The 15,197-nt window shown below is 37.6% G+C and overlaps 1 protein-coding gene across 2 annotated transcripts in view; it reads right to left on the reverse strand.

The window, feature by feature from the left end:
• Positions 1–15,197, reverse strand: part of ece2b (endothelin converting enzyme 2b) — a 127,552-nt gene that overhangs the window by 59,564 nt on the left and 52,791 nt on the right. For both annotated transcript variants that reach the window (XM_056473169.1, XM_056473171.1), the window contains one exon: positions 3,458–3,544. In XM_056473169.1, the coding sequence (XP_056329144.1) occupies positions 3,458–3,544 (87 nt within the window). The remainder of the gene's footprint in view (positions 1–3,457; positions 3,545–15,197) is intronic.

Here is a 15,197-nt window from a genome sequence, read left to right on the forward strand (position 1 = left end):
GCTGAAAAATGAACAGGGTGATATTTGCATGTGGGTGGTAATACATTCATATTTTAATGGCGTGACTAATATCTGTGACAGTTTCTGCCTTGCTCACTTTGAAGGAACACTTCACTTGGAAATAGGCTTATTTTACAACTTCTCTAAAGTTAAACAGTTTAGTCTGGCCATATTTTAATCCATTTAGCCAACCTCTGAGTCTTGCAGGAGCACTTTTAGCATAGCTTAGCTTAGCATAAAGCATTGAATCAGATTAGACCATTAGCATCTAGCTAATGGTCAACTTTGCTGCCGTACCATTAGGGTTGGGTTGATAGACGATGCCATCATCCATCGCCGATGGCTGATAGACATCACGATGCTGAGCCAGAATCGCGATCGGCAGGCTAGCGCAGAAGCTCTATTGAATATACTGGGGTTAAATAATGTAATTTAATGCAGTGCTGCTTGTACATTCTGAGACCCCCTTTTTATCGGATATCACTCAGCCAGTGGAGATTGCTGTTTTTAAAGAAAGCAGACCTTAAATGCGCCGATTTTGTAATGGCATACAGTTCACCGGAAGCGCTTAACCCAGGTTACTGGCAAATTAAAAGTCCTTAAGCATACTTTCGTATATACCCTATTGGTCAACATCGCCCAATCCTATGTACTATGGCTGCAGCAGGTGCATTTATGTTACTAAGCATCTGAAAATAGCTTGCTTACTAGGCAACAGTGCTGCATAATATCAATTATCCTGTTGCAGTCATGGTCCAGCAGCAAAGTTCCTTGATTAGTATGCCCGAATGCAAGTATAGTTCCTAGCCATATCAGTCACAGATAGCCACATTTAATTTTCCATTAATCTTAGTATCCTAGTATGTAACTACTGAAGAGTCTAGCTTTAAATAGGAAAATTATAACAACTAAACAGCTAAAACAACTAGCAGCTAGCTCTCTGCAACTGGTCGGCCACTGAAGCTAAGCAGGGCTGCGCCTGGTCGGTATCTGGATGGGAGACCACATGGGAAATCTATGTTGCTGCCAGAAGTGGTGTTGGTGAGGCCAGCAGGGGGCGCTCAACCTGCAGTCTGTGTGGGTCCTAACGCCCCAGTATAGTGAAGGGGACTCTATACTGCTCAGTGAGCGCTGTCTTTTGGATGAGATGTTAAAATGAGGTCCCGATTCTCTGTGGTTAAGAAAAATCCCAGGATGTCCTTCGAAAAAGAGTAAGGGGTTAACCCCGGCATCCTGGTCAAATCTACCCACTGGCCTTTGTCCATCATGGCCTCCTAATCATCTCCGTATCATAATTGACTTCATCACTCTGTCTCCTCAACACCAATCAGCTGGTGTGTGGTGTGCGGTCTGGCGCAATATGGCTGCCGTCGTGTTATCCAGGTGGATGCTACACAATGGTGGTGGATGAGGAGATCCCCCAATGTGTAAAGTGTCCAGAAAAGCGATTTATAAATGTAAGGAATTATTATTATTATTATTACAACTCTTTTTTTTTTTTTATTTATTTGTGAGTGAAATGCTAATAGTCTATTGCGATTCAATGATTTATGCTAAGCTAAAGCTAAAAGTGCTGCCACCAGACCTGAAGATCGGCAAAATGTATTCAAAGACAGTGAAACCCAACTGTTTAACTCTAGGTGACTAGTAAAATGAGCCTACTTCAAAAAAAAAAAAAAAAGTGTAGTATTCCTTTAACAACCCAGTTTTGGGTAAATTTGGTTTAAAAATGTCTTGATTTTTATCTGACATACACTTTAATGACCATGAAAGTTTAATGTTGTGTTCACACCAGACATGGATGAAGCATCGAGCGCAAGTGATCGACATGTTATATACTTATACTTGTTAAGTCAAGTCATCTGGCAGTATGAATAGCGTGATTGAACGTTTTGCGTTCGCTCGAGTTGGAAAATCTGAACTTTAGCGAACATTCATGCCTTGTTAACCAATCGGGAGCTTGTTGTTGTAGGGAGTGAATATGATGTAGTGCCTGTTGTTGGTGTCTCGAGGGGAAGTCCTCCTGCCGACACCAAACAACAGCTCATCAAACTGGGCTCGGCTCAGTCGGAAGCATCGCTGAAAGCTTCCATCATCCAGATACAGTGTCCGGAGGACCTGATGCACCTCTGAAAGTATCTAGTGGACTCCAGACATGGCACTGAACAAATCTACGCTGTTTTTCAGCCTTCCTAAAGCACATAAAGCACAGCTAATCTCTCAATAAAAACAATGTTAGCCATTTAGCAACAAAACTAGAGTCACCGTGTAGACAGAAGCACGATGCAATTTATGATGCAAATCTATTGTGAAGTGAATTTGACGCGCAAATGAAGCAAGTAAACTCAAAGTGATCACACGACAATTTATTCACGCATGTATTGTCTGATTTGAACACAGCATGAACATTTTAATTAGAAAATAAGACAATTTAAAATAAGAGATTCACACAACCCCACATGGATGCATTTAAGAACGAATCGCTGAAGGGTTATTTAAAGAAACCAAACCAGCAACTTTCATACTAAAGAATATGTTAAGTCACGTAAATATTTCAACTATCACTGTGTTACACCCTTTCCAGCTACAGCTGCTCTTCCCGCTGTGCATACTGTAAGTATCTGGACTTGCCTGAATGCCTCAGCGCTGAAGAAAGAGCATCACCACCGACTCAAGACAGCTTTTCTTTCCCGATAGCTTGAAAAATTCAACATTGCATAGCTGTCAGCTACAATTTTCAGTGGGAACATCCAGCATCCAGGAAAAAACTCCACTACACTGCGCACATCACAACCACACAGAAATTCACAGTTCCTTCACTGTATTTTTGCTCTCATATTTTTCAAGGGAACTGCTCCTCACCATCTCTGTAGAACTAAACGCTTAAAGTGGACCAATTATGTCCCTTTTACAAGACGCAAAATAAGTCTCTGATGTCTCTAGAGTGTGTATGTGAAGTTTCTGCTTAAAATACCTCATGAATAATCTTTTATAACTCTTTGAAATGACAGATTTTAGGCTTTGATCTTATATGTGCCGTTTTGGTGACTGTCGCTTTAAATTCAAATGAGATTGTGCTCTTTTCAAAAGAGGGCGGAGCTATGGAGCAGATTCAAAACTCTAATGGCAGACAGCTGCTTCTCACTTAGGGCTGTTTATGCTAATCAGAGGGAGATTGTTATTTATGTGTGGCGCTTTCCCCCCTCTGATAAAACATATAAAGGGAGAATGCCAATCAAAGTGTTTCTGCAGACTGTTTTTATCAAGTCTGATTAATAGAATTAATAAATTTTTACCATTAGAAGATGGCTATTTTCACACATTTGCCACACAATTGTGTTTAAACCCCTTATAAAAATGTGTTTTTGCATAATAGGCCCCCATTAAATGGTTTCTTCCATTACTTGTGTGTGGCTTTGGGAGAAATATAGAGAAAATGGCAGTAACCAGCACCCACCTCAACACTGTCAGGAGAAATGGTTCCATCAACAGGGACATCGGTCCCGTCCTCCTCCTCAAACGTTGCACGCTTGTAGTTAGACATCTGAATGGAAGACAGAAAAGTATATATAAGTATGTTTAATTATTACTCATATTTCGGTGATTTTCAGAATCTATTGTTGTCCGGCTGCTCTGTTTGCATATGATGTAGTCTGGAAATGTACAGCTAAAGTCAATTATTATTCACCCTCCTGTGAATTTTCTTCTTTCTTTTTCAAATATTTCCCAAATGATGTTTAACAGAGCAAGGAATTTTTCACAGTATTTCCTATAATATTTTTTCTTCTGGAGAAAGTCTGATTTGATTTATTTATTTTTTTGGCTAAAATAAAACAGTTAAATTTTTTTAAAACCATTTTAAGGTCAATATTATTAGCCCCCTTAAAGAGTACCTATTTTACCCCTTTTTCAAGATTGAAGATGTCTCCAGAATGTGTCTGCAAAGTTTTAGCTCAAAATACCGATCAGGGGTGCGTTTCCCAAACAGCAATGTAACTCGCGGCTGAAATATCATAGAAAGATGCATCGTTTGGGAAAAGAACGATGTAGTGACGAGGGTTTTCCAAAACACGTAGTTTCTCTGTCGCAGATCCATCATTTGAACCACGTTAGATATAACGTTAAAACGCTCATAATGACCCTACAGAAAAAACCAGCTTAAACCAGCCTTGGCTGGTTTTAGCTGGTTGACCAGCCTGGTTTTAGAGGGGTTTTGACCATTTCCAGGCTGGTTTCCAGCCATTTCTAGCCTGGTCTTAGCTGGTCAGGCTGGAAAATGACCAGCTAAAACCAGCTTGACCACCTAGCCAGGCTGGGAGCCCAGCCAAAACCAACTATGTCCAGCTTAAACCAGGCTGGTCAAGCTGGTTTTAGCTGGATTTAGCTAGTTATTTTCCAGCCTGGCTGAAAACCAGCCTGGAAATGGCTAAAACCCCTCTAAAACCAGGCTGGTCAACCAGCTAAAACCAGCCAACCAGCCTAGGCTGGTTTAAGATGGATTTTTCAGCAGGGAATGCTCTAAACAGGGTGGTAACAACTTCTTTAAAGAAGAACCCCAAAATTTCTTTAGGAAAATTATATTGTTTTACATGCACATGCATTCAAAATGCATTATTAGTTTTGATAAAAACATGCACTCGTTTTCAATATTAATAAAAATAAATGTAAATGGCACATTCAGGGCCTGTGTTTCCTTTACAAATATTATTCAGAATATTACATATTCTATTCTAAATTAACATAAAATCACTTATGAAAGCTAACACGTATTCTTATCTCATAAATAAATCAGATAAATAAATAATGAGGCTACTTATTAAGAAATGAAATTTAATATTTATAATTTATAAGGAAAGGTAAAAAATCATACCTTAATAATAATATTAAGAATATAAATGATTATTATTTTATTATTATTATTATTATTATTATTATTAGTAAGTAGAATATTGTTTATTTATTTGTTGTTATTTTTTTTTAAATCTACTTTTACAATTTGACACATGCAAACCACAGCAGAAATGTTCTAACTAACAGGCCCATGTCATATACAGTACAGATATTTAATAAATAACCTACTATAAAGTAAAGCATTAACGTATGCTATGATTTTTGTTTTCACAAGCTTTTGGAGACGTAACAGAAATTCCACTTTTAAATAATAGGTCGTCTATAGCTGTCGTCATGAGCCACGGCTGTGTTCAAAACGACATCAATGTTTTCAAAATGCACTGCGAAGGGAGCGCAACTGTAAACATAAAGATCATTAAAACTGAACTGCAAAAATACTTAGCAAATTACACCTAAGAGAGACGACTTTGATGCTTTATTTAAAAATTATTCCAAGTTTAAATGTTGGATTGTTCTAAAGGAATAGTTCATAGGGGGAATAGAACACAGCCAGGAACTATGTTTCTAACTACAGCTCCAAAGGTGCAGTTGCAAGCATAGAAGTTTGCGACGCAGTTTGCGAATGTGCGTTGGAACGATGGATTTGGGAAACTCCAAATCAACGAACTATGTTTGTAACGACGGAACTTGCAACGTTAGTTGGCGAACAATGATTTTTATTTATTTTTGAGAAATCTTTCGCAATCTGGGAAATTTGAGCTGTTAGGGCATTGTAGCTGTTTTTGCTTGCCTGTACCTTTAATTCAATTGAGCTAGTTCTTCCCGCCCACTGGTCCCAAGTGCATGTCAGTGCGTGTAATCTTCACGTAGATAAACAGCACAGTGACAGACAAAATGTAAGCAGATCACCCTTACTACAGTAAGAACTATATCATGGGTTATTTGATGTCTTTGTTGTGGAGTTAATTCAAGCCTTTCTGCTACGATGAGTCACACACAATGTAATAATAAAGTTCGCACGCACGCACGCACGCACGCACGCACGCACGCACGCACACACACACACACACACACACGTTTAGCTTTGCACTGTTTTTGCACAGCAAATGTCACAGGATACAGGTTAATATACATTGCTTTATGGATATTTGTTATGTTAATGTACAAAATAAACCTGATTTAACGTCCACAAACTAAAATTGAAGCGTCTTCTTTTATAATTGTACTGACTCGCGACTGTGGTTATGAATTACAGCGATTTTACTGTATTTATTACAAACATGCACTGTTTTAGAAACGTTTTAAACTTGTAAAACTCTTTCTTGGTCACATTTGATGATGACTGATGATCACAGAGAGCTGAACAGATCTTTTAATCCCACTTGCTTTGCGTCGTGTCTGTTTATGCAGACTCTAATAACAGTATTTCCATTATTGGATGACCTGACCTTTAAAATAGCACAATAGATGTGTCCATTGGGTCAATCTTTAATAAACAATATCCACAGAAGTGATGTGAAAAGCAGCAGACAAAGACAAATGACCCCTTTTACAGTTTTAAGAGGCCTTCCAAAGCAGTCGGGCACTGAGAGAAAGAAATATCTGTGATTTATACGTAGCTAGTGCGAGAGTGACTGTGAATTGAGAAAGATGCGGCGCGGAATCAAAATCGACCCTGTTTACTTTCTTTATATTAACTTCCCACAGAATCTACGAGAAAAAAACAATCTGAAAGAGCTCGCGGCGAGCTGAGCCGAGGACAAGAGATACTGCAAGAGAGTGTGAAATGGAGATGAATGTTAGGGAGGGGGGTATTCCTTGTTTCCTCACGCCATCTGGGACGCCGGAGAGGAATTTATACAAACACACATTTGAAAACACACACACACACACACACATATAAACATACACAACTCAGTGTTCACAACTGAAGAGGTGGCTAATCTTCACCCCAGGGGAGCACTGTGTTGTAAGCATTACCCTACAGAGGACAGCAAGTCGTAGTTAAACCTAACCTTATTTACGCTGTCTCCTGATATCTTACTGCCTGCGCTGACAGCCATGTAGACAGCAGACCAGCCTAGAGCAAAACCTCCCACCCAGGTTAACAAGAGCAGACTAAACAAGACAAGCAGAGAGAATCTTTCTCTCTCTCTCTCAGACACATTGACTTAATGAGCCTAAATGAGGGCATATGGTAGACCCGAGGAACTGTGAAGACTGGCGTAATGATGCTGAAAATTCAGCTTAGCCTTCAAATTACATGTTAAATGCTTTCAAACAGAAAACTGTTGTTTTAAATTGCATTGCTGCACTCTACAATATTGGTACAAGTTAAAAGAGCAGTGTTTGTGATCAAATAAATGCAGGTATCATAATTATAGCTTTCAAACTTTTAAAATATAGATAAATGCACTATTATTTTCTATTACATGTGAAGTTAATTCTAAAAACTGTCTATTCTAAATGCTTTGTGCATTTTTTATTAATTATTTATCAAATGCATGCAAGATACTGTAAAAAAAAAAGTATATATATACCCTAATGTATTTACAAGTAATAAGAATTTAATAGGTAGTTAATTTTGAAATAAATAAATAAATATTATATATATATATATATATATATATATATATATATATATATATATATATATATATATATATATATATATATATATATATTTAAAGCTGGAAGCCCAGCCAAAAACAGCTATGTCCAGCCTAAACCAGGTTGGTCAAGCTGGTTTTAGCTGGATTTAGCTGGTCATTTTAGCTGGAAATGGCTGGAAACCAGCCTGGAAATGGCCAAAACCCCTCTAAAAACCCTGTTTAAGCTGGATTTTTCAGCAGGGAAGCTGCTTTGACACAATCTACTGTACGTTGTAAAAACGCTATAAAAATAAACATCAATTGAATTGAAAAATAAAGATGAATTGTTATTACAACACCAACCCAGAATGAAAAACGTTTTTTAATTTACGGCTATTTTTGACAATTTAACCATAATTTGGAAAAAAATATATATAGAGACGCAGCCAGAAAAAGAAACTTATGCTCAAAGCTTGAACTTTCAAACCTTCAGAGACTTAATGAATCTGTTTTATTTAAATGTCAGCTTTCAAAGAAACAAAGGAGGGAAATGTTTCCATTCACTTCTCTATCTCTAAACACAAAAGCTCCTATTTGTCAATTTTTATTCATTGTCATTGACTGATAACATCAAAATAGCACGATGACTAACTTATTGCAAATGAAACACAAAAAACTTACAATAAATTAGCAAATTGTATGCAACTTTTACACAGAAATAATCCAAAACAATTATGGAAAAATGAAATAGTTACCTCAGTGACAAATATGTCCAAGGCCAAGATATTTAGTTGACTTTAATAACATACATATACACTTTCATCAGCTATAGGGCCTTGTTTAAAAGACAGACGACGCTATTAAAGGTCTCACACATACACACTCACAGCAAATATTGTTTAGAACAAGAAGGCAATGGGAGCCCTCTGGAAAGTTCAGGCAGAACGCCACACTCAATCATCTTGGCTGTTAGTGTCTCTGTTGAATAAATGCTGTATCTTCGCCGCCAGATTTGGAGTTTCGGTAAGCCATTCCTCAATAGGCTTTTACAGGAAACCGTAAATGAGATTACAAAGCCCAAAAAGCTGACTCACGGTGACGCGAAACAAACGCATGCACACATGTGAAACCCACACAAACAAGCCTTATAAGTGCAGCTAATCGCTAACTTGACATCATTTTCTAAAAACGTAGGTGACACTTTGATTGTTTGTCAGCCATAACTTTCCATACTAATTCACAATGCAGTGATGATGGTTTAGATCTAAGTTTTGAGAGCTCAGACCCACAACAATTCATCAGACCCACAAAAATGAGATAACAAGGACCAAAAGTCTGACTCACGGTGATGTGAAAACAAATGCATGCACACACGCTAAACCCACACAAGCAAGCATGTTAAGAGCTGCTAATTGCTAACTTGACGTCAGTTCCTCAAAAACAGGTAGCTGACACTTTGATTGTTTTTCAGTCATAACTTCCCATGCTAGTTCGCAATGCAGTGATGATGGTTTGGATATGGCATCTAAGTTTTGAGAGCTCAGACCCACAAATCAGACCAAAAATCTGACTCACAGTGATGTGAAAACAAATGCATGCACGCACGCTAAACCCACACAGACAAGCATGTTAAGAGCTGCTAATCGCTAACTTGACATAATTTTCTCCAAATCAGGTAGCTGACACTTTGATTGTTTATCAGTCATAACTTCCCATGCTAGTTCGCAATGCACCCTACTGAAAAAAACAGCTTAAACCAGCCTAGGCTGGTTTTAGCTGGTCAACCAGCCTGGTTTTAGAGGGGTTTTGGCCATTTCCAGGCTGGTTTCCAGCCATTTCCAGCCTGGTCTTAGCTGGTCTGGCTGGAAAATTACCAGCTAAAACCAGCTTGACCAGCCTAGCCAGGCTGGGAGCCCAGCCAAAATCAGCTATGACCAGCTTAAACCAGGCTGGTCAAGCTGGTTTTAGCTGGATTTAGCTGGTCATTTTCCAGCCTAACCAGCTAAGACCAGGCTGGAAACCAACCTGGAAATGGCCAAAACCCCTCTAAAACCAGGCTGGTCAACCAGCTAAAACCAACCAACCAGCCTAGGCTGCTTTAAGCTGGATTTTTCAGCAGGGCAGTGATGATGGTTTGGATATGGCATCTAAGTTTTGAGATCTCAGACCCACAACAATTCATCAGACCCACAAAACTGAGATAACAAGGACCAAAAATCTGACTCATGGTGATGTGAAAACAAATGCATGCACACACGCTAAACCCACACATACAAGCATGTTAAGAGCTGCTAATCGCTAACTTGACATAGTTTTCTCAAAAACAGGTAGCTGACACTTTGATTGTTGATCAGTTATAGTGGGAAACAAACATCTCTCTCTATTGTTAGATGTATTTGTGATATAGATGTGAATTTAAGTATATACTTGACATAACCTACCTACCAAAATACCCTCCCCAGCCCCACTCCTCGAAAGACTATCAATACAAACACGGATACGTGCTGCACAAAAGGTTGGTCTACTGTATATAAAACCAGAAGAGACAGTCGAATGCTTTTTATTCTATGAAAAAGCCCACATGAAGGAAATACTATAGTAAATACCTACCCACGAACAATAATCTTAGATAATGTAGTCTGAAGATGAATGAGTGGTCTGCTTGTTTGGGGTGGACTGGTTAAGTCAGTATAGCCAGAGTTATATTCATGTGTGGGCTAGAAAAGCTGGAAAGTGTGTTTGAATCCAGCGAGAAAGGTCACTATTGACAAATATGCTAGATTCTTCTGAAGTAAGACAACATTTCATCCGATATCCCATGATAGATATACCAGAATCCCTTTAAACTCGGCCACAATTTCATTCGATTTCCCATGTTTGAAAATGGGAGCTTTGCTGCCAAAATCTATTAAAAGCAAGCCTGAAATCATTAGCCTAAATAGCATAATGGCTAATGCTGCCTCTATGACAGTGTGTAGAAAAGGAGACTAAAAGCCGTTTCATTTACTAAGATGTTCTTCACGTGACAAAGTTAGCATTACAGGATTTAAAAAAACTAATACAGACATTTTCATCTGCCTCAAAGTAAGAAAATCTCTGTTGTCGTGAGGAAGGAGGATAATTTTTATTGTGACACACTAGCGATCAAAAGCTGAGGTCAATAAGAGATCATTGGCTAAACCTGTTATGAATGAATGACTTGGCAGTTGAGTCTTCCCAACAGAATGCTAATCAAGTAACGCTTAATTTCCTGTATATTAGCCTACTGGCTAATCATTACTTTCTAACATTTTATGACAACAACAATGTTTAAAGGATTTCTTGATTAACTAAATCTCTTTGCGTAGCATATCGAGATCTCAAACTGTTTAGCTCTGTCAATATCCACATAACAAGCTGCTGATTATTCATTAAAAGCTGTTTAATTATTGATCATAACCCAGTGATACAACCTTAATTAAACACGTTTAAAGAAATATTATCTACTTACAACCGTATCTTTCACAAGATTACAGCCTGTTTAATCATTGTGGGTCAATGTTCTTGAAAACGTGAGAGAAAATACAACGTTAGAAGCACACTCTTTGCCATTTAGCAATAGCTATTTATTCCTTAGCTATTTATACTTAGTTCTTGCTATCCAAATATCATATTGTGGCACTATATTCGTGTTTATAAGACAGGTAAACAGGCAAACATCACAGAAATACCAGAATCCTCAAAACTCAGCCACAATTTCATCCATTTTCCCATGTTTGAAAATTGAAGCTTTGCCACCAAAATCTATTGAAGACAAGCCTATTATCATTAGCCTAAATAGCATCTGGCTAATGCTAACACTGCCTCTATGGCAGTATGCAGGAGACTAAAAGCCGCCATTTCATTGACTAAGCTGTTTTCCACATGACAGAGTTAGCATTATGGGTTTTCCAAAGTAATACAGACATTTTCATCTCCCTCATAGTAAGAAAATCTCTGTTGCCTTAAGGGCAAAGGATCATTTTTATTGTGACACACTATAGCGATCAATAGCTGGGGTCAATAAGAGATCATTGGCTAAACCTGTTATGAATGAAGGACTTGGGTGTAGTAGATTTTTCCTAGCAGAATGCTAATGCTTCAGTTACTGGATTTTAGCCTATTGGCTAATCATTAATTTCTCACATTTTTAAGGTGCGGTCACACTTGACTTTTCTCCCGATAGACTTCCATTCATACGCACGCGAATGCGTCAGACCGGAAACGCGGGGTCATGCGTCGAGTTTCGCATGTTGCTGCCGTGCAAAGTTCAAGCTTGGTGAACTCTAACCTGCTAAATCGCATCACTTGACTGCGTGAGAGCAATTGAGGATCAAAACAGGACCTCTCTGGGCAAAAATGTAAAACATGGAGCAATCGCTCGCTTTTTTAAATGTCTAATAAGCTTGTTTGATCCCGCCCCTTTTCGCAGCGCCGCACGACAGAATTTCGCGCACACAAAGCCCGGTGTGACCATAGCTTAAGACAACAACAAAGTATGAAGAAGTTCTTGATTAACTAAATGTCTTTGTGTAAGATATTGAGATTGCAAACAGTTTAGCTCTGTCAATATCCACATAACAAACTGCTAATTATTCATTAAAAGCTGTTTAATTATTGATCATAACCCAGTGATACAACCTTAATTAAACACGTTTAAAGAAATATCATCCACTTACAACCGTATAGTTGTCCTTTCACAAGATTACAGCCTGTTTAATCATTGTGGGTCAATGTTCTTGAAAACGTGAGAGCAAATACAACATTTGAAGCACACTAGCTATTTATTCCTTAGCTATTTATACTTAGTTCTTGCTGTCCAAATATCATATTGTGGCACTATATTTGCTTTTATAAGAAAGATGAACAAGCAAACAACATTCAAAATGAGTAATTAGCAACAAGATACTATCCAGAGCTGCAGTAATCTCACCTAAAGGTCATACAGTATATGACCCTGAACCACAAAATCAAGTCTTAAAGGGCTAGTTCACCCCCAAAATGAAAACGTTTTCTCTGTTTGCTCACCTACAGGTGGTTTCAAACCTTTTTGGTTGAATATAAAAGAGGATTTTCTGAAGAATGTTAGAAACCTGTAACCATTCACTTCAAATGCTATGGAAATCAATGGAAGTCCAACTTAAAATAAAATACAATATTTTTGTGTGTGTTCAAAAGAGGAAATAAACTCAAACAGGGTTGGAACAAGTGAAAGGAGAACCAACTCTTTAAGATGCACAGGTATATTTGTGGGAATGGCCAATAATATATGGCAAATAAAATAGTAGAACTGTAAAGATCATCTTCCATGAAGACATTTTGGAAATTTCCTTCGATATATAGCCAGACTCAATGTTGGATTAGAAATATGCCTTTGTGACAACTTAATTTGGACAAAATTTTAAGACGACATCCTTCAGATTTTCAAACAGTTGTTTTTCAGCCTGATTTTTTTTCAGCGAACAAAACATTATGCGATTACGTATGAATCTCAGTTTCCAAAAAATTATCATTCTGATTGGTTATATCATCATATCATAGGGTCAAATATGTCCCTTCTGATTTAACAATCCACAATTTTAAAGCTCTTAGTTGTGTACACGAAATTGAACTTCAAACAAACAAGATTGTTTGCTTCAGCCTGATATTGTTTGCAATAACGTCACACCAGTTTGTTCATCAACTGACACATTTCAGAGCCTTTAGAGTAAGTAGGACACCTAGGATTGAAAACCAGTCATGCGTGCCAGTACCAAAGATCCTCTTTAATGTCTAACTGTCATATGAAAATCAACAGGCTCTAATCCTGCGTGTGATTGCAGCCAAAAAGGTGATACTACACAGCTGGAAATCTCCACAAGACCCTTGTTTTCAGAGATGGTGGAATGAGCATGAACATACATTATCCGTATGTTATGTTTTGGTGAAGACATGACTTAAAGGAGCGCTTCAGGGTTGTTGTTTTTTTTGTAAATGGGCTTATTTTACAAGTCGCATAGAGTTAAACAGTTGAGTTTTACCATTTTTAATTCATTCAGATTAGTCTAGCATAAATCATTGAATCAAATTTGACCATTAGCATCTCACTCAAAAAAGTAAAATAAAAAGAGTCAAGCTTAAATAGTAAAACTGTGAGATATGTTTATGTTAGCTCTCCTCTGTTATATTTTGGAGAATACCTCACTTAAAGGAACACTTCACTTTTTTTTTTCCTCACCTAAAGCTGTTGAGTTTGAGCATTTTTAATCCATCCAGCCGATTAGCTTAGCTTAGCATGAAACATTGAACTGGATTAGACCATTAGCATCTCATTCATAAAAGTAAAAAAAAGTGTTAAGCATTTATTATATATTTTTTATTATTTATTATTTTTTGTTATGTTTTGGTGAGGACCTGACTTAAAGGAACACTCCCCTATTTTTTGGAAGTAGAAGTTTACAAGTCACCTATAGAGAAAACTGTTTAGAGAAAAACGTTTAACCACTTTTTGAATCCATTCAGCTGATTAGCTTAGCATAAATCATTAAATCGGATTAGACCATTAGCATCTCACTTAAAAAAGAGTCAAGCTTTAAATAGGACAATTGTCAGAACTCTTTATGTCAGCTCTCCTCTGTGTTATATTTTGGTGAGGACCTGACTTTAAAGGAACACTCCACTTTTCTTTAAACAGACTCATTTTACAAGTCGCCTAGAGTAAAACAGTTGAGTTTCACCATTCTTAAATCCATTCAGCTGATTAGCTTAGCATAAATCATTGAATCGAATTAGACCATTAGCATCTCACTGAAAAAAGTAAACAAAGAGAGTCAAGCTTAAAATGATCAGAACTCTTTATGTTAGTTTCCCTTTAAGTTAGCTGACCTTTGTTATATTTTAGTGAGGACCTGACTTTAAAGGAACACTCCACCTTTTTTGGAAAAGACTCATTTTACAAGTCACCTAGAGTAAAATAGTTGAGTTTAACATTCAGCTGATTAGCTTAGCTTAGCATAAATTATTGAATCGGATTAGACCATTAGCATCTTAATTAAAAAAAAGATTCAAGCATTAAATAGGGAAAATATCAGATTTTTTTAGCAGGATGCTATGTCATTTCAATATATGAGACCTTCGTACATCTTCAGAACACAACTTTAGATATTTAAGAAGAAATCAGAGAGCTCTCTCATGTTCCATATAAGGAAAAAAACATTAAAAGTCCAAAAAAGCAAACTAAAAACATTGTCTAAATGTTCCACTGGACTTCAGTGGCTTGACTGTACTCATACGAAGCTCCAAGAACAGTTTTGTGAACCAAAAGACACTTTTTCTGCTGCTCATATCATGCATACGGCGGCACAGTGGCTCAGTAGTTAGCACAGGTCACTGGTTTGAGCCCCGGCTGGGTCAGTTGGCATTTCTGTGTGGAGTTTGCATGTTCTCCTGGTGTTCGTGTGGGTTTCCTCCGGTTTCCCCCACAGTCCAAAGACATGCTATATAGGTGAATTGAATAAACTAAACTGGCTGTAGTGTATAAATGTGTGAATGAGTGTGTATGGGTGTTTCCCAGTACTGGGTTGCACCTGGAAGGGCATCCGCTGCGTAAAACATATGCTGGATAAGTTGGCGGTTCATTCCACTGTGGCGACCGCTGATGATTAAAGAAACTAAGCTGAAGTAAAATGAATGCATGAATGAATGATATTGTGTATACTTTCTGTAAGTAGGAATTCTTTGTACAGTACTGAATATACA

The sequence above is a fragment of the Danio aesculapii genome, chromosome 15, assembly GCF_903798145.1.
Source record: "Danio aesculapii chromosome 15, fDanAes4.1, whole genome shotgun sequence".
In the NCBI taxonomy this organism is placed as follows: domain Eukaryota; kingdom Metazoa; phylum Chordata; class Actinopteri; order Cypriniformes; family Danionidae; genus Danio; species Danio aesculapii.